At 40.5% G+C, this 27,338-nt stretch overlaps 1 protein-coding gene across 1 annotated transcript in view; it reads left to right on the forward strand.

Annotated features, from left to right (window-relative positions):
• Positions 1–27,338, forward strand: part of slc4a5b (solute carrier family 4 member 5b) — an 81,185-nt gene that overhangs the window by 21,446 nt on the left and 32,401 nt on the right. The window contains exons 7-25 of the mRNA XM_049604925.1: positions 884–1,039; positions 1,225–1,320; positions 4,130–4,185; positions 9,278–9,435; positions 9,524–9,611; positions 9,695–9,853; positions 11,562–11,683; positions 12,411–12,585; positions 12,704–12,837; positions 12,924–13,104; positions 13,195–13,285; positions 15,918–15,976; positions 17,219–17,410; positions 19,785–19,898; positions 20,154–20,267; positions 20,536–20,697; positions 23,029–23,207; positions 23,320–23,392; positions 23,471–23,539. Coding sequence (XP_049460882.1) covers positions 884–1,039; positions 1,225–1,320; positions 4,130–4,185; positions 9,278–9,435; positions 9,524–9,611; positions 9,695–9,853; positions 11,562–11,683; positions 12,411–12,585; positions 12,704–12,837; positions 12,924–13,104; positions 13,195–13,285; positions 15,918–15,976; positions 17,219–17,410; positions 19,785–19,898; positions 20,154–20,267; positions 20,536–20,697; positions 23,029–23,207; positions 23,320–23,392; positions 23,471–23,539 — 2,378 coding nt within the window. The remainder of the gene's footprint in view (positions 1–883; positions 1,040–1,224; positions 1,321–4,129; positions 4,186–9,277; positions 9,436–9,523; positions 9,612–9,694; positions 9,854–11,561; positions 11,684–12,410; positions 12,586–12,703; positions 12,838–12,923; positions 13,105–13,194; positions 13,286–15,917; positions 15,977–17,218; positions 17,411–19,784; positions 19,899–20,153; positions 20,268–20,535; positions 20,698–23,028; positions 23,208–23,319; positions 23,393–23,470; positions 23,540–27,338) is intronic.

Below are 27,338 nucleotides of genomic sequence, written 5' to 3' on the forward strand. Positions count from 1 at the left end.
TTAGGGGTGTAACGAAAACAAGTGACGTGTAAGTGAAAACATTGATTCATATCATCATCTTTAGGTTACGCCTTTATTTTGAAATTCTGTGTCACTGTTAAACAGCAGCAGGCAGATGGCTGAAAGACAGATGATGAGGATAATGTTCTTCCAGAAGGGTCTCTCTGACACAAAGCCCTAAAGGTTAACTCATCCCATGTGCTGTTTTATGCATGTTAGAGGAGTCAATTTATAGTAAACTTTACTGCACTTATTATTTATGTGTTGCTTTTGTCTTTGATGGCCAAAAGTAAAAAGAAAGGGATGGCAGCTTTTTTGTAACCGATTTTATTATATGGGCGTGTAAATATCGTCTCATATCAATCGCAAGCCCCTGAATTGCATCGAATCGAAATCATATTGTGGCAGACTTTGTAATATTGGCAAAAATGGTATCGTTGTCCAAAAATCGATATATTATGGTATCGTGATGAAACTGGAGATTTACATCCCTAGTGATAATTCTCCATGGTTTTATTAATACTACTGGCAGCTGGTCCAAGATTCCAAGTATGAAAATACAGATTAATGCAGGTTTAACAAATACAATATTAAAAAGATTGTATTCTTATTTTGTTTTTCAAGATCTTTCTGGAGCTGTTTCACAACCATCTGCAATTCACCTAATGTTTTACAGCTCTAAAACACCACTTTCGTGTGTTCATTGCATTGTGGGATTAGAGTGTGCATCAACAACACATCCACAAGAGTTAGAATAGTCTGCATACCGACCCTTTTGAGTTAGCAAAAAGCAGTACAATGCAGTTACTTAAGTTGAAGTGGTTAAAAAAAATCACTTTTACTCTTAATGTTAGTTCAACCTGGCTGTAACCTTTTACTCCAGATGAGATTGTGGATCGGCAGATAGCCGATGGTCTCATCCCTCCGGACCTGAAGGAGAAGATCAGCTTTGTGCTGCTCAGGAAGCACCGTCACCAGACCAAGAAACCAATCCACCGCTCTCTGGCAGACATGGGGAAGTCCTCCAACACTGCTTCCAGTAAGTTTGTCCGCCGTTTGTGTTTATCTTCAATCACCAATCAGCAAAAAGTAACTCAACTGTCTATTTCCATACTAATGCCTCCTTTGTTCTCTGTCATGTTGATCACCACCTTTCCTCGTAAAATCACCTCTTCTGCGATCATTGTTTTCACATCTTCTTCTTCTGCTGCTCTGCTCTGTCAGACCGTAGTCCTCTGAGTCATAGTGCTAGTTCAGCTTCTGGGATCCACCGCTCCACAGAAGACCTACGCTCTAAGTCAAGCAGCCTTAGCCGCCTGCGTGAGTCTAACCACAGAACACCAACACAAACATTAATGCATCACAGGTTCCTTCCTGGTTTTACCTACACACCAGTGGTGGAAAGTACATTTACTCAAGTACTTTATTAAAGGGTAACTTCATTTTCCCATGTTTTTGTGTCTAAGTGACTAATGGGAACAGCGATTTTTAAAATTGGTCCAGTATATATAGAGACGGCCACGAAACAGGCTGCAATGTAACCACTCAGGGTATGTTTGCAGCGTCAATGTACGTCCACTAAAAGTGTTTGTTTTTGCCACGGACAGGCTCAGATTGTTATCCTAAGTATCTCACATTATGTAAAGGATCCTTACAGAGATAGACCTTTCTGCATAAGAGTAAGATCCTTTTTGTTTAACCAGAAACAGCCCTGAAATCACCAGACTCACCAGACTCCATTCAAGCAAACAGTAATTTTATCATCATAAAACACACTTGGTCCCCCAGTCTATTAGGACCTTGACATAATATGTTGTGTCTTCCCGCTCCCAAGAAAGGCCAGCTTCACAGTATAACAGCCGTTCGTTTGAGGCTTTGGTGATGAGCCATGCCCCAAAACAACAAACAAAAGTTTCACCTGCCCCAAATGCTAACCTTCCCCAACAAAACAAAAAGTTTAACAAATGTCAGCACCTAACTGTAAAACACAAGAAGTGGTTGAGTGTCAAACAAAAACTGCACAATTGGATTCATGAATCTAAAAATAAGGCCTTAATTGGGATTAAAATGTCTTAAAGCCTCAGTGTGTAAAAATGGTGAGTAACAGTGACATCTGCGGTCAAATTCTAGATTGCAGGGCTCACTCGCACTCACTCGCTCACCCCTCCCGTCGGGTAAGTGACGGTGGCCTCGTAGGACAAAAAGCCTTGCGCAGACAGAGATGGCATCATCCACGAGTTTTTTAGGAATCTAAACCATGTTACGATATTGTAGCGACCCTGCAGTAAATGTTCTGTTATAATGTCAGTGTTCTGTGAGTCAATGGCATGTTTGGGATTAAATGAGTATAGGTAGGGGGGCGGGGTGCGAGTGTGACAAGCTGGAGGAGAGAGCAGCAGTGCATAGTTGGAGTTACAGCTAAGTTCTTGTTTGTTGGTTGTTTTGGCGTAGTTACGGCCAACAGTAACCTGTACTGTTCAGTAATAAACGGTGGTTTGCCGAATAACTGAGTCATCCTTTCCACACGTCCTAGCAGATGCTACAGTATGTTATAGCTTACCAGTGAGATACAGGTTATCTGTGAGATATATGTTAGGAGTGTTTTATTTCTAATTGTTTTGGTAACACGAGCAAACATTAGCACAGTAATGCTAAAATAACACGTTTTATGTGATAGTCACGGCACAATGTGGCAAATATAGGTTGGTACGTTTATAATATGTGCGTCTCCAGAGTGTTCTTCCACAGGAGTTCTTTCCACCTGGAATAAGCAACGCCGATATTCACTCGCGTTTTGTCCCGTCCTCGTTTATCTGATCTTTTTCTTTTTCTGGTGGCGTGGTTTCCCTCTTACGGGGCAAAACATATGTGTGTACAGAGCAGGTTCACGCGGAAGCGCCCCGAATTGAGTTTCACCTTAACCGTCTCCAGTACGGCAAGTTCTAGGTAAACGCGAAAGGCGAAGCGCGTATATCCCTTTCGGCCACTGTATTCAAATATGGCGACGCAAGACGGCAGCCTCCGGCAGACCACGCCCTGCCTGTGTATATATAGAGAAATCATTCTAAGCCTATGAGAAAGCTTCCATTTGTATGTGAATTGCATTGCACTTTAGCAAATATATATTTATGACAGCAATAGTTGATATTTGCTAATAAACAACCACGTAAATTACACATTGCAACTTTAAATCAACCCTTAAAACGTCTTAAAAATGCTCAGACAAAGGAATTAGGATTTTATGAATCTTTTTTTCTTGATGTTGTAACGTAAAATCTCAAATAAGTGGTAATTACATTGCATCATTACACTGCATTCAAAATCAGCGGAGACAAAACTCACAGATGCTGTCTTGGTTTGTCTTCGTGCTGGTCCAACAATCACCAGCACTTGTTTGAAATAAACCCTGAATTCACCCAGTTAGATGTGGAAATGTGCTGACTCTATACATGCTATAATTACTGTTTATTTAAAAGCAGGACTTTTGTCATATTGGTACTTTAACTTAAGTAAATGATCTGAGTATTTGTTCCACCACTGGCACACATTCGGTATTTGCAGCTAATCTCCCACTTCCTTAACTGCTTTATGTTTTTTTAATAAACTAATATAACTGATTCCAGCTAACTCTTTGCTGCTGCATGATTTCACCCCCTGAGATTGGCTTTGTGTGTATATGCTCACCATGAATACGTTGTGTTGGAAATATAGTGTGTTTACTTTAGAGATTTTGGTCCTATTGTGTGCACCTTTGCTAATTTACTCTGTGAATCTATGTGGGTGAAGGGGATTATGAAAGGCTCTGTGTGGTATGTTCTTGTTCTCTCTTTGTTCGATTTCATTTGTTCCCAAATCTGCTTTGAGGAGGGTAAAAAAAGGAAATGGGTCATTAAAATATAATCCCTCACAGAAACTACTGGTCATGGCGAAGCTCTGGCACACATTAGGGACATAGCTGAATGCCCTCTCTGTTGCTCTTCTAACCCCTTAATTGGATGAAATTTGCATCTTTACTCAGCCGTTACTCAATAAACTCCACTGAGACACAACTTTCTTTCTTGTTTAAACCTAGGATGGCATATTGTGTGTGTGTTCAAATGTCAAATATAAGCGTGTGCTCCATTTGCAGATCACGCCCAGAGCCGAAGCATGAATGATATTTCAGACACACCAAGCACAGACCAGGTAACGTATCTTTGATATTTAATGTGTGTGTGCGTTTGTGCCTTTCTGGCTTCAGCACAGAAACTGCTCATCATTGTAGTTTTTATCAAACAAACAGGAAATAGTGTATTTGTCTGGGACTATTTTCAGCGGTGGATTAATCCACATTTGGTGCTCTAGGGAGTATTTGTGGCAGCAGGACGGTGTATGTGGGATTGAGTGAATATAAACTACAGTGTGTGTGTTCATGGTAATGAAGGAATGTGTCACCCAGAGCAACAGTGTGGCTCATTAATGTGTTTTTAACAACAATGGAGTTCCATGGCACAGAGGAAGAAGATAATCAGGCATTGATATATTCGCTGTTGGTTTCGGTCTTTTCATAGGTTTTGTTGACACTGAAAAAAATGCACAATATTACTGGCCTTATTCTTTAAAGGTTCTGTATGTGACACAGCGCGAACTTGAATACAAAAGTATATTTATTTAAATAAAGCAACGTAAATAAACATAATGCAGGTATGGGGTGTGTTAGTCAGTGTGATCAGTAGTGTACATGTGGATGTGTGGAGCATGCGAGGTGTGGTGTTGTGGAGATAACCTAAAAGAAAATAGGAAAGCCCAGGTGTTCGTGATCCGGATAATTAATCAGCTGATGACCTCAGGGAAAAGACAAAACATCATGTCACCAATTACGTCATCACAATAGCATGAACTGAACCAACCAACGCAGCCAAGCAAGGGCCGTCACAGTGACATTCAGAACATTATTCAGCAGCAAGCCACTTTGCTGTGTAAAGATATGGTGGAGTATTAGTGTCCTGAGCAGAGAATGAAGTCACACTCTCCTGTGTGCGTTTTGATCTGAGCGTCTTTGCTGTTTCATGTTGTAACTGGGCCTGCTGCGCATGCATGTTAGCACACGTGAGTAGGAGTGTGTCATATCATCTTGTTCATGATAATACCGGTGTAATTTTTAATATCATATGAAAATTCATATTGTGATACTCGCTATATTTCGACTTGTTGACATATTGACATCATATTGTTACCTGTGGCACAGCAAGCATGGCAGAAAGCAAAATTATTACTGGCTCCGAGGTGGTTCCAAAAAGAGGAGCAGCTTCAGTAGTGTGGAATAAACTGTGGCGTCCTGAATGTTTTATGCCCGGGACTTCTCAGACTCTTTTAGTGACTTACCGCTCAGAGGCAACTCATTCAGCGGCTCCTCTTTCAGCAGCACAGCGTCTCTCCCTCTCCTCTCTCGACAGTGTCGTCAAGTGATTTTGTCATGAACTTTTGGTAACATAAACCTACGTGTAAAAACTACATTGAACCTTAAATCTCAGCTTGTTTCAATGGTGGAGAATCCTGAAAAGAAAGTTGCTATTTTGGCATTGGCAACAACTGCCCACACTGCAAAGTAACCCAAAAAATAGTCAATACCAACAAAGTGTTTCAGAGATGGAGAGAAAATGTTGCTAATAGTTTGGCCCTCTGCTAATCTGAGCCAAAGAGCCATGGCTGCAGCTTCAAGTTCACATTTATGTAGCTAACTAGCTATAGTTTCTAGTTAGGTAGAGCCTTCTGTGTCCTCCACCTCACTCCGTGCTTCTACAGACCACCTCACTGGGAGGAGAGCAGGCAGCAGCTCCAGAGACTGACCCCCAGTCAGGCTGAGCAATCTGCATCTAGCCAGTGCAAACCCCAGCTCCAGAGACCGTAGTGTCCCAACTGCCTGCTTGATCCGCAAACTTTCGGTTGCTGCCATGACACTTGTTAGACCCAGTGCTGCTGCCCGCTCTCCTGGTGAAGCAGCAGCAGACAGAGAGGGATAGGCTGCAGGAGGAGGGTGTATTTTCAAATTCACACAGCCTTTTCCAGATTTCTGCTTACCCCAGCTTTAAGACGTACCCCTGCTGACAAGTGAACTGTCCCTTAAAGATTTGTGGAATGCCCCTTTAATATCTACATATGCAACACACTCTGTTGTGCCTGTACACTGTCACTATCTGAGCTGTTATTGATTTGTTATCAGCTAATCTCCTGTTGCCTGTGGGGGGAAAAATATTATTTCAGTTCTGCTCACAGTGAACAGATGGCATCAAGTGACACATTCAGTCTCTGTTAGTGTGTGTGTGTGTGTGTGTGTGTTTTGCTGTCTGCTTGTTGCTTTGGTGTTTGTGGTTGATGAAAAAGTTGAGCCTTGTTTTACAGAGTCGTCAGAAATAATTAATCCCTCTAATCCACACAGCCTGGTAGCTGTTATATTGTGTTTGTGTGTGTGTGTGTGTACCTGTGTGTGTGTGTGTTTCTGTTTTCTAAGCTTCCGTTGTTTCCCTGAGTTTAACTGTTTGAACCTCTCCCAAAAAAGAATGACAGCAAAGAACAATACAGACTTGCTTTTTCTGTCATTGTTTTAACCAACTGCAGTAATATGGGGTGTGAGTAAACATCTTGACAAGAACTTCGAAGAAAAAATGAACACATGCACGTGACCCCTGAGTCATGACACCTCCAGCTTCTGTGATCCGAACAATAGTCACACTAAAGCCCTATTCGGACGGGATTAGTTGAACATAGGTACGTGGGGTAAAGTAATAATTACCAGAGATTTTGGTCCCGTCCGAATGTGCCATGTCAGTAATCATTACCGCACGATGTCAGTAAAGATTACAGCGACTTTTACCTTGTGTAAAAGGGTCTCGGAAAATTACCTCAGGTAATACTAATCCTGTGCGAATAGACCAGCAGTAAATATGTGATTTAGGGCTGTCAACAAAAAATCGAAGTCAGAAATATATTTGAATATATATATATATATTTTTTTATAAGTTCAAACCTAAATTTGATCATTCGAATATTATTAATTAATTAATTAATTAATACTATCAATAATGTTGTATATCACGGTGAATCCCGTTCGGGCGGAGATGGCTCGCGCACAAGCCGGGCCAGAGAGGGACGCAGCGACGGAGGAAGAGGCGCCGACGGAGGAGCCCGCTGCGCCAACACCACCCACTGCGCTGTCCGCGATGTGTGACCTGTTTGGGGAGACATACAGGGAGAGTGTTGCACCTGCTGCCTCCCTGCCTACCCTTTTTGAATTAGAGAGGAAACGTTACCAGAATGAGACACCACTACGAGCCGACCAGGATCCACTCTTGTGGTGGAAAACTACGCACTGAAGTATCCAAACATTGCTCAGATAGCGAGGCAGAAGTTTGTCATACCTGGCACTTCAGTGAGGTCAGAACGGGTGTTTTCATCTGAGTGTGACGTTCATATTGCGCCAGCAATAAGCATCTTATTTTTTGTGGGGTTTTTTTGTAAAAAAAAAAATAAATAAATAAAAAAATAAATAATAATAATAATAATAAATTCTAATATTATTCGAACTCTACTAAATTAATTCGAAAATATTCTAACTCAATTTCATGGTACTTTTGACAGTCCTATCATACGCACATGACGGCAGGAGGGGACGGTGGTGTGTGAATGGATTTACCCCTCCCACTTGTGGTAGTTTTACTGATATTTCTTATCCCGTGCGAATTGGCCATTAATATTACTGACGTCCTGTGGTAAAGTGACATTACCTCACGTGCCCATGTAAAACTAATCCCGTCCGAATAGTGCTTAATACAGTAAATTGCATGACAACACATGTAATCCTCACTGTAGGAGTGTAAAGCTGCTAAACTCACTGTAATATAGCTGCACATGGCAACTTAAATGGATAATTTTTATATTAGTTGATAGTGTGAGAGGTTGAAATGTCTTGTTTATGGTTGCTGAGGACCAGAAAGTAAGGAGAGAGTGAGAGAGGACCAGTTGTTGAATTGACTCCGAAAGCAGCATTAACAGATTATGGAGAGATTTTAATTTAAGCACCCACCACTCCACTCCCACGTGCTTCCTTGGACAGGAGGAGGAGTGCACCAAAAGAGCTGCTGCAGCATGGTGTTGTGCAATTTTATACTTTCTCTTGGGTGTGTTTGTGCACCGGATATGCTACTGATATTGTGGAAAACTGGTGAAGACTAGACATCCACTCTAACAGCTTTGTTAGGCTGAAAACCCGAATTGTAAGATGGAGGTCAAAAGTTCGTTTTTGATCTGTCGTAGTCATGGTGAAGCAAATGTGGAAACTGGCTGGAAGGTGATGTCAGGATGAAGGTGTTGTCGTTAGTTTGTGGTGCAAGCATCAAGGTTGATGATATAAAGTAACTGGTGAAATATTGTCATCACCAAAGTTGTTATCCAACTCGTAAAATTGGATTTTTTGTGCGAATGTAGAACATATCCAGTGTTGATATTTGGTGTCTGGGCTCTGATCTTGTCACTATACTCAATAATAGCTCTCCCTGCTGGGGAATGTAGACTCAGAGCCTGCGGGTGGTTGCTGGGGTGGGGGAGAAGTTAATGAAATGCTAAATGAAGAGGCAGATGCAGCAGATGACAGTGTAGCTTTCAGGTGAGCAGTGTGGCAGTAGGCTTGGCACTAACAGAGTGGCACAGCAGACTGATGGCCACCGCCAAGTCAGTAGGAAGCATCCTCTAGGAGTCATTAATGTACCAAACTTTGCGCCAAACCGTCCAGTAGATGTTGAGATGTGTAACTGGATAAATGAAAATCTTAAATGCTGCTGACTCTAGATGAAAATTTGGGGGATTACCAAAGTTATTAGGATTCATACTTGAGGGACCTTGAATATTTGAACCACAGCTCATGACAAATCGGTCCAGTTTTTGTCAAGACATTTTCCTCTTAAAGTGGTAGACCCAGAGAGCGATCAATATTGCCATCCCTAAAACGTTACAGTGAGGAGATCCTGTTAGAAGTTAGGGATGAACAGCTATCCAGGTCTAAGGAGGAGCTAACTTTGGTTGTGGTTGTCCAAAATCTTGTGTGTCGTTTTCTGTCACGTGTCAACTTTTCTAACTACCTTGATCACTTGATGCCACCTGCTCACATGATCTTATTAGCCATCAGTGCACTACACAAGCCAGTTGATGATGGCACACATAAGCAATTTGGAAAGGTCATCTGCAGTGCAACATGCCTCAAACATGTGATATCTGCTCATTCTGTTCCTCTGTCTTCTGCCAGCTGAAGAATAAGTTCATGAAGAAGATTCCTCGTGATGCTGAAGCTTCCAATGTCCTGATCGGGGAGGTGGATTTTCTGGAAAAACCCTTTGTCTCTTTTGTACGTTTGGCTCAAGCCACAACTCTCGGAGGCCTCACCGAGGTCCCTGTGCCGACCAGGTGGGTGTCTCCTGTGTCTCCCTTTTTTAATCTCTCTTTAACGTGTGTGTGTCTGTGTATTTATTTGCCTCTTCTCCTTTCCTGACAGGTTTCTCTTCATCTTGCTGGGTCCTCATGGCAAAACCAAGTCCTACAATGAGATTGGAAGAGCGATCGCTACGCTCATGGTGGACGATGTAAGTGACATGCACTCTACCACCCCGATGGACTACACTCATGCACACGTTAAATTTCTTTTTCTTGTCTTATTTCCTGTTAGCTGTTCAGTGATGTTGCCTATAAAGCCAGGGATCGTGAGGACCTGATTGCAGGTGTCGATGAGTTTCTGGATGAGGTGATTGTCCTTCCTCCAGGAGAATGGGACCCCAAAATACGCATTGAACCTCCAAAGAAGGTTCCATCGGCAGAAATGAGGCATGTACATTTAACCACATTTAATCCTGTAATAACTGATTTTTTTTTGGGCCACTTGGAGGCTGTGGAAACAAATTGTGAACACAAAACTGACATATGATCTTAATTTAAGCTGATATTTCGTGGCTGGAGGCATTACGTTTTCGGGTTGTCCATGTATCCATTCATCCATGCCATTCTCGTGAACACAATAGTGATGACATTTTATATCCAAAAAGTCAAAGGTCAGATTCACTGTGACATCATAATATTCTGCAAAAACAGTTTTCTGGCCATTACTCAAGATCCTAACCCAGGAACAGAAGGGGAGACATATTGTCAGATACTGAAATGATGACACTAATTTTGGGTGTCCACCTTGAAACTGTGTTTATTGTATAGATCTCCTGTGCTGCCAAACATACAATGAGATTTAGACTTGTCAAACCAAAATATAGGAATATTTGATAGCTGGCTTACCTCACGTTAGCATTCCTGTTGGCGATTATAACGCAAACCGAAAAAAGACAATGAAGGAATGTAATTCTAGGCAGAGCTCCTCAGTGGGGCAGTTTCTCTTTGGGACTCCCCCAATCTCAGAACCCATCAGCTATTGATCTGATGACTATAAGCCTCCAGGGGTCGAGGGCCAATATTTTGGGCTGATCCGGTGTAGCAAACAGTTTCTTCCTCCTCCGTGAGCCGGTCACTTCTCCTAATCTCTATAAACAGATATCTGCATATGAATGAAGATACATTTTTAAACGGTATAAACGTAACTTGTCGTCAGAAGATAGCCAGTGGGCTCTGAGATTAGCCTGGAAATCCAGACCCAAATCTAGAAAGATTTAGGGTCTGGCTATGAGTAATGAAAATGGTCCAACTCGAGGGGTGGCACCAAGCATGCATTTGTAAATATCACTGCACGCAATTGGATAACACTACAACCAATCAGAACAATACACGGGGTGACGTATCCAGAGCTCAGCTACCAGCGGAGCTAACTGGTAGATTAGACTCTTGCGGTATCCGGTCGGTAAAACAGCAAAAACATCCTTCTTGCAAAGGAAAGACTCGAGCGCCGTCTTCTGTTCCTCTTTTAGAGAAAAAGCCAAGTCTAACTCGTTCATTGTAGCGGCCAAAGCCGTTTCAAACAACTGGTGTTCATCCGTAGCCATCTTGCAATGTTTACTGACTGATTCCAGACTTCGTCGTCGCAGTGCTGTCATCATCTGTTTAGCTCGCCTCTGGCCCGCCTATATCAGATACACCGATGTGATTGGTGAAGCTTGGCTCCAAGGGCATGGGTAATGAGCATCATTACTGATTGGCAGAGTGACTCGCTGAGCAAATTCAAATTGTGCTCTCGCGAGAACTCTGGATTTCCAGGGTACTCTGAGATAGCATTTCAGCCAAAGCATTTTGCTTTTCCACACGGACTGTTTACCTGCTGTTCAAAGGTGATTGTCAATACTACTTGGACTACAAAGGGACTACGGACATAAACAGAACACTTGGGATACTAAAATCTTGTCCTGTCACCTCCAGATTAGGAGTCCCCAGAACTGTTTAATCTGAAAACACCTATTGACACACTGGTTATCTTTTAATAAAGTTACAAATTAAAGCACCTTTAATGTCCATGTCTTTAGACTACTTCTTGACTAATACCTTTAAGTGAGTCCAGTCCTGTTCCTGACACATTTTTCTGTCTCCATGTTTCCTGCAGGAAGTCAGTGCTGAACCTGAACGAGCTGGGTCAAATGAATGGCTCGGCAGGTGGGGCAGCTGGAGGAGAGGATGAGGAGCTTCCAGCTCCACACGAGCTCGGAGAGGAGCTGAAATTCACTGGGAGGTATGAGAGGACTATTTCTTACGACACAGTTAAGGCCCTGACACACCAAGCCAATGGTCAGCTGTCGAAGCTGGGGTGTTGGTGAGCCTCCGTGTTCCTGGTTGGTATGGTGTGTCCTGCACTGTTGCCCCTCGTCAGCCTCCATCAGCTTGTCTTTGGTGGCATCTGTGGCTGTGGAGCCCGTCGGTAAATGAAATCACTCTGATTGGCCATTCAGCACAGTGTAAGAGAAGAGAAACAAAGTGAGGAAAGTAAACAAAGAGCTAAAGTCAAGAGGGAGTGAGACAGAAACAAACTTACTTACATAAATTAAGATTATTTTTCTTTAGCCACTGAACTCTTCAGGAGAAACATTTCCTGATGAAGAGCTCAAAGGCTAAAGAAAAATAATGATGATGGTTTGTGTTATTATTCACTGGCGCACAGTAAAGTGTTGTTAATATGCTAACTGGCTAACTACTGTCAAGACAGTCTTCTGGTTTTCGTTTTTGAATGGGGATTACAGACTACCACCGTCTGCTGGCATGGAGAGTTATTTCTTGTCACGCAGGGGCAGAACGCATCTGCTGGTTGACTGTCGGCAGTAGTCTTTACGATGTGTTCATGTGCAACCTTTTTGGCCAAGACACAGTGACGTGTCTTAGTTCTCTGGAGTTGGTTTGGTGTGTCAGGACTTTTAGATCCCAGTTCTGTCACCTTAATGGTATGCTCAACCTTATTCTAATAGGATTGGCGGTGGATTATGGCTAGACATCAAAAGGAAGATCCCGTGGATTTGTAGTGACGTCTACGACGGCTTCCATATCCAGTCCATCTCTGCAGTTCTCTTCATCTACCTGGGCTGCATCACCAATGCCATCACCTTTGGGGGACTGCTCGGAGACGCTACTGACAATTACCAGGTTTTCATAAAGGCTGCAACTAATGAACTAATCTGGAAACATTCCAGCCAGTGTTCTATCTGACCATATTTCACCTCACAGATTAATTGACATCTGTCTGTCCTGTGTCTTCTCCAAGGGAGTGATGGAGAGTTTCCTCGGCACTGCTCTAGCAGGGACTGTCTTTTGTTGTTTTGGTGGGCAACCTCTCATCATCCTCAGCTCAACTGGACCCATTCTCATCTTTGAGAAACTGCTATATGAATTCAGCAAGTAAGCAAAAGCACATAGACGTGTACAGCACAAAATAACAGATATGAGGCGACGTGAGCACTTTCACACACTTTCTGTCTCCACAGAGGAAACAATGTAGACTACATGGAGCTGCGTCTATGGATCGGCCTCCACTCGTGTCTCCAGTGTTTCCTGCTGGTAATCACAGACGCCAGCTACATTATCAAGTACATGACCCGCTTCACAGAGGAGGGTTTCTCCAGCCTCATCTCCTTCATATTCATCTCTGATGCCATCAAGAAGATGGTGGGTAACATGTGAAACAGACAAAGACCAAGTGTTCAGATGGACAGCAGAACACAGTACCACAAGATAACACTGATGTGTTTTTCACAGGTAGGAGCTTTGAAGTATTACCCAATCAACCGCGGCTTTAAGCCCGACTACATCACTGCCTACAAGTGTGAATGCATCGCACCAGACCAGGGTGAGTCTTCAAACTCTCTTAGGTTTCTTTACCTGTGATCATATTTAATGGCATCACATTATTGAGATACAAAGTCTTTCGCAACCTACTGGAATAATTGGTCTGCTTGGTAAAATATTTAGAGGGGAAATTAAATAGTTCAGCATTTCTTTTTAAGAGTGAGATGAGAAGATGGATAGTTTTCTCATGTCTGTGTGTTTAATACGCAGCTGCGGTCAGGACATGTTAGCCTAGCTTTGCATAAAGACTGCTAATTGAGGGGAACCAGTTTGGCTGAAAACGTGACAGTGCTCATTTTTCTCCATTAATGTTGGGTACCGTAGGTAGAGATGTACCGATACCACTTTTTCCTTCTTGATACCGATTCCAATCCCTGAACCTTAGGTCTCTGCTGATACCAAGTACCGCAAAATAAAAATGGATGGGATATGAATTGTTGTATGTCTCAACTCCTAAAACTCTATGTAAAATATTAACAAATAAATATGTAATAGTAGAATGAATGCCATAAAACTTTTTATTGTTATTATTATTATCCAGTGATGACACGGATCAAGACACAGGTTAAAGTGCAGCCAAACAATTTGGTAAAAAATACATTTTAAAGGCTACAGTAGAATGCTTTTTAAACTCCACTCCGTTTCCATTTCGTTTGCCTGTAGTGCGCGTATGCGTAATGACATGAGGCATTACGTGGTATTGGATTGGTCATAGGCTGTACTCGCTGATACACGATACCGCATTTTAGGCAGTATCAGAGGCATTTCCGATACTGATATCGGTATCGGTACAACTCTAACTGTAGGGCAGCGTATACATCTACAGTTGTTCTAGTCTGCCGTTAAAAATGAAGAAGAACAACTCCTATTAGCACAAAACAACAAGTGGAAGACAGCAACAAGTGCAGCAACAGATCCACCTTGATATGTCGAAAAGAAAAGTGTTCGTTTCTGAGGCCGTCTTATTTTGTTATTTCTAAGCATTAAGAGCGCCGCATATAAATACTATGCTACAAACACTGGCAGCATAATGAGGTGCTGAGCATCTATTCTGTGCTGAACTTTGCATGTTTGGCTTTTTTTTTTTTTTTTCTGGTCATGGGGAGTTGAAAAGTCACCTACAAAATCTCATGAACCCACACAGACTAGCTTTGACTTAAAGGTGGATCATCATGAGATGAATATAATTAAATTGTAACTGTTTTTAATAAAGGATTATATATTTAAGAGATAGGGTGAGGAGCTTGGACATCAGGAGAGAGCTCGGCGTAAAGCCGCTGCTCCTTCGCGTCGAAAGGGGTCAGTTGAGGTGGTTCGGACATCTGATCAGGATCCTCCTGGGCGCCTCCCATTGGAGGTGTTTCAGGCACGTCCCACTGGTAGGAGGCCCCGGGGCAGACCCAGAACATGCTGGAGGGATTACATATCTCATCTGGCCTGGGAACATCTTGGGGTCCCCCAGGAGGTGCTGGAAGGTGTTGCTTGGGAGAGGGACGTCTGGGGTGCTTTGCTTGGCCTGCTGCCCCCGTGTGACCTGGCCCCGGATAAGCAGCTGAAAATGGATGGATGGATGTTTAAGAACATTTTGGTTTTAACTATCGAATTGGGGATCGAGAATCATTGAATTTTACTGGTGTTGGTATCGACCACCAAATCTCTTCTGTCATGACATGCCAAACTGAAACCTAAAAATGACAAATTGGGTTTTATGGTGACGTTACATGCTAGGACTATTTCTTGGCAAGCAGCTGAACTGTACAGACGTGCTCGGTGGATGTATATGTTGTTTGTTTGGAAATAGCCACAACACAACTATAAATTTGTGTTGTAAATTAGTGAGCTTTAGAGGTGTTGAGATCTTCAGAGGTAGATGCATTTTTTTTAACTCAAGACAAAAAAAGGCGAGTTTCCCCCTACTTACAGTTTTTATGCTAAGCTAACTACATCCTTTATGAATGTAAGATTAGTACCACTCTCCTTATTGCTTTCATGGAAGGAAAGCCAATCAGTGTTTCCCAAAACTCTGCTTTTAATGACATGACATAATCTGACATGGTATGAAATTTTGTTTCAATGTACAAATGCTCAATTTGGGGGTGAAGAATCCCTTTAAAAAGATATTTCAATGTAATTAGATGCAAATATTTGGTCTTTACTCTGTGATGATTTGTGTGTCTTGTCTGTTTCTGCCTCATTTTTGGATACTGTCTGACAAAGTGAGTATACACGTCATGTTTGAACATTTTAAGTAACTTTATTAGAGGAATACTAATAAAAGTTTACTTTTAGCAAACACTCACTTGAAAGATGTTTTTTAAATAATCCAAAGTATTTCTTTAGTATTCTAAGGACTGTGTGGACACTGCTGAGGAGCCCAGACAAAACAAAACATACAGATGCATTACACAAATCTCTCCTGTGAAACAAGCCAGTCTAACTTCAGCAGAATATAGTGCGGTCATGGCTCATTCCTCAGTGCCCTACAGCTTGTGGATTTTTCATATTTTTTCTTGACATTTTCTTTAATTTAATTCTGGTTAATTCATATCAAACACTACACTGGTTTTTACCTGTCATGTTACCCATCATTCATTTGGTTTTCTCTCCTCTCCTCTTGTGTCTTTGTTCTGTAGTATCTGCTCTGGGCTTGAATGTTTCAGCTCCACTCGCAGACGATAACATGACTCTGCTGGTAAGTGACAGAAGAGAAAAACATCACTCACATTAATCTTTTCTGTCCCTCTTTGTAAAAGTAAATGTTACAACTGAGCTTTGGAAACCGAGTTGCATCTCCAGTTATTTGGGATTTTGTACTGTATGTGTTAAGACAAGTTTAATTTAGAGAAATGGGGCCCATATTTATCAAGCATCTCAGGACAGGATCTCAGTCCTAACTGGCTGAAAAATTCTCTTAGTGATGCGTTCTGTGTTCCTACTTTTAAGAATAGGAGCGGAGGTCTTTTTTCAGTTTTCTCAATTTAGGAAATTACTCTAATGTGATTTGATAATTAGGAGAGCTGCAGACATGTTCGAGCCTGTTCAGAGCTGCCAGGAGAAGATGTTAAGGCAGAAATATTCTGAGAAAGGACAGACGGGATGACAGTGAGCTGCTCGCAAAAACTGATGGATTTTTTTTAATGACTCTGAGGGGTATGCCGTGGAGAACATGTCTTTATTTCTGCAGAGGCTGATATCCTCAGTAGCCAAATAGATATTACCTTGTGAGTCATAGCTCTGGAGATCGGTCCTTCAGGTGAGAAATCAAGTCAAATTAGGGGCTGTCCACATGTGATTTTAAGCTAATGCAAAGATGAAGGAAGTACAGATCTTTCTGTAAAAGTAGTAATGACTTTGTGTGGTCGTCTGTTTATGAGCTTCTGTCTGAGGCATCCAGTCAGCAGTCTTTATATTTTCAGAAAACAGTTGTAGGGTCTGAAGGGTCCTTTAATCAAAACAAAGCTTATAGGCCTAAAATTACAACCTCACAAGGCCCAAACCACCCTACAAAAGTGTCTGTCCAAAGTCGTATTTTATTAATACACAAAGAAGTGACAGGAAGACGAAAACACATCATCATAATTTGTATTTTGTGGTTCTGAATGTCATGAAACAATGTCGCCATGCTCTACTCGAGGAGAAATCATCTGCTGAAAGTCAGTTCAACTTTCAGTATGATTGCTGGGATTGATTCTGTGCCACTTGATAAATTTGGGCCCAGACGTACCTATAGAAGAAGAAGAGGGGCCAAAGTTGCAGAGCTCTGTGGCTCCTGTTTCTATGTTCTGTACTGTTTTTTCGTCTGTTATCGCTTGTCTTTCTCTTTGGTGTCTACTTCTTCTCCACTCCCAAACCCACCCTTCGATTTTCCCTTCTCGGCCCGGCTTCCCCCTCTTCTCCCCACTCTTCTTCCTCCACCCTTGTCCTGTCTTTGTAGTTTAACTTGACAGACATGGACTGGAGTCAGCTGAGTAAGAAAGAGTGTGTGAAATATGGTGGTGCACTGGTGGGGAGCTCCTGTAAGTATGTCCCCGACCTGGCCCTCATGTCCTTCATCCTCTTCTTCGGCACCTACTCCATGACTGTATCCCTCAAGAAGTTCAAGTTCAGCCGCTACTTCCCGACAAAGGTAAGACAGCCTCACAGAAGACCTTCATTGCTTTGCTACAGTGGCTTTAATGTTGCTTTCCAACCCTGTAAAGAAGTCAACCTGCATGTGGAATGCTAGATTTTTACAATGTGGATGTATTTATCAAAGCATGAATGCAGTCCAACTGAAAGGATAAGGCTGGTGAAATTCTGCATTTTTCATATCATTGGTCAGAAAACACCAAACCAGCTGTGTGCCACCTAATACTGTTGGCAGAGAGCCAGGTCCAGCCCTCATAATGTTTGCTGCTACCTTTTTTTTCATTATTATTTCCTGTTAGCCTAAAACAACTTGTGGCCGTCTGGTCTCAGGGCACAAAACCCCTTTGTTGGGACATGTTTCTGGTGAAATGATAAAAATGCAAATATTAGTAGGGCTGTACCGAAATATTCGGATATTCGAATAATTGTTTCTATGGGTCGGTATTCGTTACGAAAATGTGGTATTCGATATTCGTTTTTTTATTTACTTTTTTTTTTTACATATTTTTTTGGTGCTAAATATAGTCTTTTTGTTGTTGGTAAATGTAGGTTATCAATAAAAATCAAAACTTTTAAATTGCATTGTTAAAAAATGTGAAAATATAGTAGTATAGCCTACCAACAGAGCTTGTGCGCACGGCATGCTTGAGCGCATCTGTCTGAGGCTGTGGATCAATGCCAAGTTTTACCACTTTATCACTATTCCCTCTAACTTGTAGCTGTTTTTCGTTATCTTTTGAGTTTAATATGAATTATGGAACCGTTTTTGTCAACGTTTGTTTCCCCCGTTTTGTACAATAAATTATTGTTTAAAGTTTCAACAAGTTTCTTTTGGAGTGCGTGACACAAGTGTGTTTTGAAAACGACCGCGGACTGTCACCTGCTCAACGCATCAGGACCTTCGGATGCCATGACAGTAAGAGCCAATAATGTCAAAATATCATTTACAGACCGATTCAACAGACGATCACTGCTGCCCGACCCGCAGGTCCATTTGCGGGTCCCGTGGGTTACGGGTCGACCCGCGCATCACTGCTCAGCTCAGTCTATAAGGCTGTACACAACAGTAAGGCTATAGACATTATATTCTATTCAGGCCGGCAGAACCAGCAGCGCATCGACTCTACAGTGCACGGCACTGCTGATTAACCATTTTATTGCAGCACAGAGTGTCTGCCAGCAACCAATTACTTGCAGAGGCTTCCTACAACTTGTTTCAACGGTTCCGATTTAATCAGAAGACAAATTAAACAGGATGACTAGCCAATGTGAAAATCAAAAGAAAGCATAGAATAATGTACTGAAGGAGACTGTTGTGCCATCACATTTTTTTGTGGTTTGAGAGCAAAGATCCGGTTGCCGCTGTGCAAAACTCTGCAATACAATTAGGTCTGAAAACCCCCCGGAGTCCGCCGCCTGATAGCAGGAATTAGTGAGCAGCTAGTAGCAAGAGGGAAACACAAACCTGACGGACACTGTAAAGATGAGCAACTGGGGAAACAAGGAATTGCGCGCTCTCCTTGTCCTCGCAAATGAAGAGGCCATTAACCATCAAATGACATTAACATAAATGGTTATTATGAGAGCCTCATATCTGAAAAGGCGAGTATTGAAGGGCAGCTTCATCTACATTATGTTGTGGAATTTTTCAAATGGAAACGTGCCCTCAGTTGGTAGCAAAAATTGGTGACGTAGCTTAGAGCGCTGATAATAATCAGACAGCTTTTCTGACGGGTAGCTGAAGCCATGTTATTGCTCTCTTCAAAGCCACCTGGCTAGCAAACCAATAATGTTACCTCACTGAACATGGGAGTTGCTGGTTTGTTTGTGAATTTGTTCGTGTTATTGTGTGACTTTCAGGTCTGATCTAACGACTGTCCACAGCAGAACGTCGCATAGCTTCCGCGCCGGTTTGGGGGGTTAGAGGATTGTAGCAAATTTGGAAGATTTGGAGGACACAGAATCCTCAAAGGAAGCTTGGTTCAGTCAATAAGAGGAATATTAGGCGGGCTAAAGGGCTCATATGTAACAATGACATCATACAGATATATTCTAGTACCAAAAGTTGTATTAAAATGTGTATTTGCAAAAAAATTATAATGTATATAATAAAAATAGTCCACAACAAATGCACTTTTTACTTTTATTTGTATGTGTTTGCTAAAAGTTTTCTTCAGTTTCTATCACCAGCTTTATCCTTCAAAGCTGCTGATTATCTGCACCAAACATCAGCAGCTTTCATTTGTAAATATACCGATTGCAGCGACCCTCATCCCTCCTATCTCCTTATCCAAACCTTAAGCCTTCATATCAGTACCAGAATGTACTGTACCCCTCCATGTTCTCCTCTGCTCTCCCTGACTGTGCTCCAGTTCCGATCCCTGATCAGTGATTTCGCCATCATCATTTCCATCCTGGTCTTCTGTGGACTGGATTGCCTGATGGATCTGGACACCCCCAAACTGCATGTGCCCACTAAGATCAAGGTCGACTCCTCCCTGAATACCTCTTCACTCTTTCCCAAACTTTTTTATATCACTGCTTGGATGCACTTCTTTCCCACATGAATAAAAATTTCATACATTTATAATCAGTCATTTGATTTTGTGTGGATTTGTCAGTCCAGTGATTCTCTTTTTTCTGTCTTTCCTCATGTACACACCTCTTTCTTGTTCTGTTGCACATATGTCTCCCCTCCTTTGTGTCGTACTGCGTGTCTCCCCGTCCTCCTTTTGTCTTAGCTGAGGAAGCTAATCAGTGATTTTGCCATCTTCATGTCAATCATGTCCTTTGTGGGTCTGGATATGTTGATGGGGTTAGATACACCCAAACTAATCGTTCCAACTGAGTTCAAGGTATTTGATTTCTCACTAAAATATATGTTTGAATATGTGTATATTTATAACCTTATAAGCTCCTCTGCATGTGTATCTGTTTTTTTCTGTGCGCATGCTAGTAGTGGTTGATAGTACATTTACTCATGGACTCTACATCTACATTAATGATGATGCAACTCTACTTAAGTAAAGTGTTTGATTCTTTAAGATGGATGTGTGCAGTCACCCTGTCATCTTTTCACCTGTTCTATATATTTATGTGTCCTTATTATGTTTGTGTGATCAGCCCACACGTGCTGACCGCGGCTGGTTGGTAATGCCGTTTGGTAAGAATCCCTGGTGGTGGTATGTGGCCAGCTTTGTTCCCGCTCTCCTGGTCACCATCCTCATCTTCATGGACCAGCAGATCAGTGCCGTCATCGTCAACCGCAAAGAAAACAAACTGAAGGTAAAAACAAAAACCTTAATGTTATAAATACTAACTAGTTTTCCTTAGGCAGGGCTCAAAGTTCTCTGGTACTGTCCTAGAATTGCGGCCTGGCCCATTTTTAGATTTAAGAAATAAGCAATTAGAGGCCGGGGTTTGCAGTGATTTTAGAACAGCTAGGGGACGTTGTCATGTTGTGGTCACACCAAACGCGACACGAATTTTCGTGTTGCATTAGGGAGCGATCACACCGAGATGAAACGCCAGAAACGCGATGCCAGTAAAGCCATTATTTTCGTATGATGCAGCGCATCTGACCAGCGTTCAAGCGTCTTTTTAGACAGCCGTTTTTCCGACGTCTTTTTAGATGCACGTTTTTGTAGACGCTATTTCTAAGATGTGCGTAGACACTTAGAAGTTAAAATATTTTCAACTTTTTGAGCGTCAGACACCACCAACAGCTTCCAGCGTTTCAAGCGTCTTTGAGGCGTCCACGTCTCATTTCTGTGTGATCGCCCGCTTACTCACATGAGTTTGAACCCCAGAATATTTTGTTTTAACTCGCTTTATACACACATAAAATTGCTGAATCAATCAATAAACTTCTGCTGGTATGTCCTCAGCATCATGCATTCCCGAAGGATCTCAGTGCTGATATCAAGACGCAGATTGGTGGCTGGAGTTCAGATTTTTCAACTCTAGTGAATAAGCGTGTGACACAATATCGCTTAATTTGCACCACTTAATTCGAGTGTTGCATGTCATTCACATCACATCCATTGCGCAGTGCGGCAGGAATATGTGTCTTTACGTTGACTTTACTTGTAATATACTCGCACAAATTGTTTAATTGGCACCCGGTGTGAACACAACATCAGACACCACGCAGAGAGGAGTTCCTAAAACCCCTGTAATGGTTCTAAAATTACTGTAAACCACTGCCTCATTCTGCTCAGACATACATCCACATAGTCTTTGTTTGTTTGTTTGTTTGTTTGTTTGTGTTTTTTTGCCAGCATCTTTGTGTGTTTTTTTGTACATTAATTGAATGACAGCATATTTCTGACCATTCTCTTCCTGGCTGATGATAAATGACTCGGGCTTCCATTGGCAGTTGTCCTCCTTTACAGACTGAGATTTCATCAGTCTTATAAGTTTAGTGCAGCTACACTGTGCAACATGGATCTGATAAACTTGGGTACGACATCAAGTTTGATGTCTGCAGACTGTACGATGACAACGCTACTAAATCACAGGCTACCAAGTATAATGCAGTAGCTTCCCATACTTAGAGTTATTAATTCTCCAACTGTGAAGCACAACATAGAGGGTAACATTATTAATAAGTTTGATGGGCTCTATATACTGCTACTACTACACATCCTCCTTTACGTGATCATGTCAAGAGCTGGAGGACACGTCATATAGGCAAGGCTTCTGCTGCCACAACTCCACAAGGTTTTCCTCTCTGCTGGAATCTCACACATTTCTTTTAGCGTGCTTTGCCTGCATGGCGAGCTGCTATCCGTCTGTTTGGGTTTAGCACCAGTCCGTCATTTCATGCTGCATTTCTATTGGTTGGTTAGTAGATGTAGGTGGTAACAGCAGTCACACAGTGAGATGATCACCCCAAATTTCTCACACTGTCAGAATTTTCTCCCAGGCTGTCTTTGATCGCAAGACTGTGTATCCTTGAACCTCTGATTGTGCGACATAGGACCACCGCTTTAGAGCCACGTTTCTTTTACATTGGTCATCCTTCATCTGGGACAGCCCAAATCCACACAGTGTATACCGGGCTATGCAGCTGCACTTCGAACCAGACTTTGGGCCTCACTCACCAATTGCTCTTAGGAAGAAATTGCATCTTAAAAGCCACTTACGCAGTTTTCATGAAGATAACAACATTCAACAATGTTAATGCGAACCATGCTGTCTAATAAGTAGTGATTGATTATGGCAAAAAAAGAAAAAGTTACAAAGCAGCGTTTTGAGTAATTTATCTATAACTGACAGAAACATTGTAAAATTGTCCACCTTCACCTTGTCTCCCTCTTCTCTGTCTCTTTGATCTGACACTGTGAAACAACATTTAATAGGTGCTATAATAATGTTGTAATGTGGTCACAGCTGTGTGTGCATGAACTATTTTACAGTGGCTTCAGATGTGTCTGAACAAATCATCATCAAGGACCTGAACTATCTGTTTTAGATTTGAACATAGATGATATGTGTAGTTAATCACAGATCTATGGAAAACATTCTTACATATTTGTTCCTCAAACTATACAGTCCTCCAGTCATGGTTAGACTTGAATATTTTTTGTCTTCCTGTTTTGTACACACTTGCAGAAAGGTTGTGGCTACCACTTGGACCTGTTCTGGGTGGGTGTGCTGATGGCTGTGTGTTCCTTCATGGGTCTGCCCTGGTACGTAGCAGCCACCGTCATCTCTATCGCACACATCGACTCTCTCAAGATGGAGAGTGAGTCCAGTGCGCCTGGAGAGCAGCCACAGTTCCTCGGAGTCAGGTAAGATTATTCTGATTTTGTGTGTGTGTGTGTGTGTGTGTGTGTGTGTGTGTGTGTGTGAGAATCTTCTGCACTGCATCCATTTCATACTACTATGATTCTTTTTTTCTAGGGAACAGAGGTTGACTGGCATTCTGGTGTTCGTTCTGACCGGACTTTCAGTTTTCCTAGCTCCAGTCCTCCAGGTAAGTTAGTAGATGCATGAACAACGACGTTTCTTTTTAGTTTCACTTCACACTTAACTGCTGTTGTGTTTATTTCAGTTCATCCCCATGCCCGTTCTGTATGGAGTGTTCCTTTACATGGGCGTGGCCTCACTGAGTGGCATTCAGGTAGATCGAAGATCATATTCTTATCTCTGTTTTACTTGTGTACTCGACTCATGTCGTCCCAAACTATGAAAAAAAGTCATAGTATAGTATGTCGTCGCAAAACTATGAAAAAAAGTCATAGTATAGTATGTAGTCCAAAATCATGAACAAAAGTCATACTTTAGTATGTCGTCCAAAATCATGAAAAAAAAACATAGTATAGTATGTCGTCCCAAATCATGAAAAAAAAGTCACAGTATAGTATGTTGTCTAAAACTATGAAAAAAAGTCATAGTATAGTATGTCGTCTAAAACTATGAAAAAAAGCCATAGTATAGCATGTCGTCCCAAATCATGAAAAAAAAGTCATAGTATAGCATGTCGTCCCAAATCATGAAAAAAGTCATAGTATAGCATGTCGTCCCAAATCATGAAAAAAAAGTCATAGTATAGTATGTCGTCTAAAACTATGAAAAAAAAGTCATAGTATAGCATGTCGTCCAAAATCATGAAAAAAAGTCATAGTATAGCATGTCGTCCCAAATCATGAAAAAAGTCATAGTATAGTATGTTGTCTAAAACTATGAAAAAAAGCCATAGTATAGTATGTCGTCCCAAATCATGAAAAAAAAGTCATAGTATAGCATGTCGTCCCAAATCATGAAAAAAAAGTCATAGTATAGCATGTCGTCTAAAACTATGAAAAAAAGTCATAGTATAGTATGTCGTCCAAAATCATGAAAAAAAGTCATAGTATAGCATGTCGTCCCAAATCATGAAAAAAAAGTCATAGTATAGCATGTCGTCCCAAATCATGAAAAAAAAGTCATAGTATAGTATGTCGTCTAAAACTATGAAAAAAAGTCATAGTATAGTATGTCGTCCAAAATCATGAAAAAAAGTCATAGTATAGTATGTCGTCTAAAACTATGAAAAAAAGCCATAGTATAGTATGTCGTCCAAAATCATGAAAAAAAGTCATAGTATAGCATGTCGTCCCAAATCATGAAAAAAAAGTCATAGTATAGCATGTCGTCCCAAATCATGAAAAAAAAGTCATAGTATAGTATGTCGTCTAAAACTATGAAAAAAAGTCATAGTATAGTATGTCGTCCAAAATCATGAAAAAAAGTCATAGTATGTCGTCCCAAATCATGAAAAAAAAGTCATAGTATAGCATGTCGTCCCAAATCATGAAAAAAAAGTCATAGTATAGTATGTCGTCTAAAACTATTAAAAAAAGTCATAGTATAGTATGTCGTCCAAAATCATGAAAAAAAAGTCATAGTATAGCATGTCGTCCCAAATCATGAAAAAAAAGTCATAGTATAGCATGTCGTCCCAAATCATGAAAAAAAAGTCATAGTATAGTATGTCGTCTAAAACTATGAAAAAAAGTCATAGTATAGCATGTCGTCCCAAATCATGAAAAAAAAGTCATAGTATAGTATGTCGTCCAAAATCATGAAAAAAAAGTCATAGTATAGTATGTCGTCTAAAACTATGAAAAAAAGTCATAGTATAGTATGTCGTCCAAAATCATGAAAAAAAGTCATAGTATAGTATGTCGTCCCAAAACTGTGAAAAAAAGTCATAGTATAGCATGTCGTCCCAAATCATGAAAAAAAAGTCATAGTATAGTATGTCGTCTAAAACTATGAAAAAAAGCCATAGTATAGTATGTCGTCCAAAATCATGAAAAAAAAGTCATAGTATAGCATGTCGTCCCAAATCATGAAAAAAAGTCATAGTATAGCATGTCGTCCCAAATCATGAAAAAAAAGTCATAGTATAGTATGTCGTCTAAAACTATGAAAAAAAGTCATAGTATAGTATGTCGTCCAAAATAATTAAAAAAAGTAATAGTATAGCATGTCGTCCCAAATCATGAAAAAAAGTCATAGTATAGCATGTCGTCCCAAATCATGAAAAAAAGTCATAGTATAGTATGTCGTCCCAAATCATGAAAAAAAAGTCATAGTATAGCATGTCGTCCCAAATCATGAAAAAAAAGTCATAGTATAGCATGTCGTCCCAAAACTGTGAAAAAAAGTCATAGTATAGCATGTCGTCCAAAATCATGAAAAAAAGTCATAGTATAGTATGTCGTCCAAAACTGTGAAAAAAAGTCATAGTATAGTATGTCGTCCAAAATCATGAAAAAAAGTCATAGTATAGTATGTCGTCCCAAATCATGAAAAAAAAGTCATAGTATAGCATGTCGTCCAAAATCATGAAAAAAGTCATAGTATAGTATGTCATCCCAAATCATGAAAAAAAGTCATAGTATAGTATGTCCCAAATCATGAAAAAAAGTCACAGTATAGTATGTCGTCCCAAATCATGAAAAAAAGTCATAGTATAGCATGTCGTCCCAAATCATGAAAAAAAGTCATAGTATAGTATGTCGTCCCAAATCATGAAAAAAAAGTCATAGTATAGCATGTCGTCCCAAATCATGAAAAAAAGTCATAGTATAGTATGTCGTCTAAAACTATTAATAAAAGCCATAGTATAGCATGTCGTCCAAAATCATGAAAAAAAGTCATAGTATAGCATGTCGTCCCAAATCATGAAAAAAAGTCATAGTATAGCATGTCGTCCCAAATCATGAAAAAAAAGTCATAGTATAGTATGTCGTCTAAAACTATGAAAAAAAGTCATAGTATAGTATGTCGTCCAAAATCATGAAAAAAAGTCATAGTATAGCATGTCGTCCCAAATCATGAAAAAAAAAGTCATAGTATAGCATGTCGTCCCAAATCATGAAAAAAGTCATAGTATAGCATGTCGTCCCAAATCATGAAAAAAAAAAGTCATAGTATAGTATGTAGTCCAAAATCATGAAAAAAAAGTCATAGTATAGTATGTCATCCCAAATCATGAAAAAAAACCATAGTATAGCATGTCGTTCCAAATCATGAAAAAAAAGTCATAGTATAGCATGTCGTCCCAAATCATGAAAAAAAAGTCATAGTATAGTATGTCGTCCCAAATAATGAAAAAAAGTCATAGTATAGTATGTCGTCCAAAATCATGAAAAAAAGTCATAGTATAGTATGTCGTCCCAAATCATGAAAAAAAGTCATAGTATAGTATGTCGTCCCAAATCATGAAAAAAAAGTCACAGTATAGTATGTCGTCCCAAATCATGAAAAAAAAGTCATAGTATAGTATGTCGTCCAAAATCATGAAAAAAAAGTCATAGTATAGTATGTCGTCCCAAATCATGAAAAAAAGTCATAGTATAGCATGTCGTCCAAAATCATGAAAAAAAGTCATAGTATAGCATGTCGTCCAAAATCATGAAAAAAAGTCACAGTATAGCATGTCGTCCCAAATCATGAAAAAAAAGTCATAGTATAGTATGTCGTCTAAAACTATGAAAAAAAGTCATAGTATAGTATGTCGTCCAAAATCATGAAAAAAAGTCATAGTATAGCATGTCGTCCCAAATCATGAAAAAAAAGTCATAGTATAGCATGTCGTCCCAAATCATGAAAAAAAGTCATAGTATAGTATGTCGTCCAAAATCATGAAAAAAAGTCATAGTATAGTATGTCGTCCAAAATCATGAAAAAAAAGTCATAGTATAGTATGTCGTCTAAAACTATGAAAAAAAGTCATAGTATAGTATGTCGTCCAAAATCATGAAAAAAAGTCATAGTATAGCATGTCGTCCCAAATCATGAAAAAAAAGTCATAGTATAGCATGTCGTCCCAAATCATGAAAAAAGTAATTGTATAGTATGTCGTCTAAAACTCATGAAAAAGTCATAGTATAGTATGTCGTCCAAAATCATGAAAAAGTCATAGTATA

Source organism: Epinephelus fuscoguttatus, linkage group LG18 (assembly GCF_011397635.1).
Source record: "Epinephelus fuscoguttatus linkage group LG18, E.fuscoguttatus.final_Chr_v1".
NCBI lineage: Eukaryota > Metazoa > Chordata > Actinopteri > Perciformes > Serranidae > Epinephelus > Epinephelus fuscoguttatus.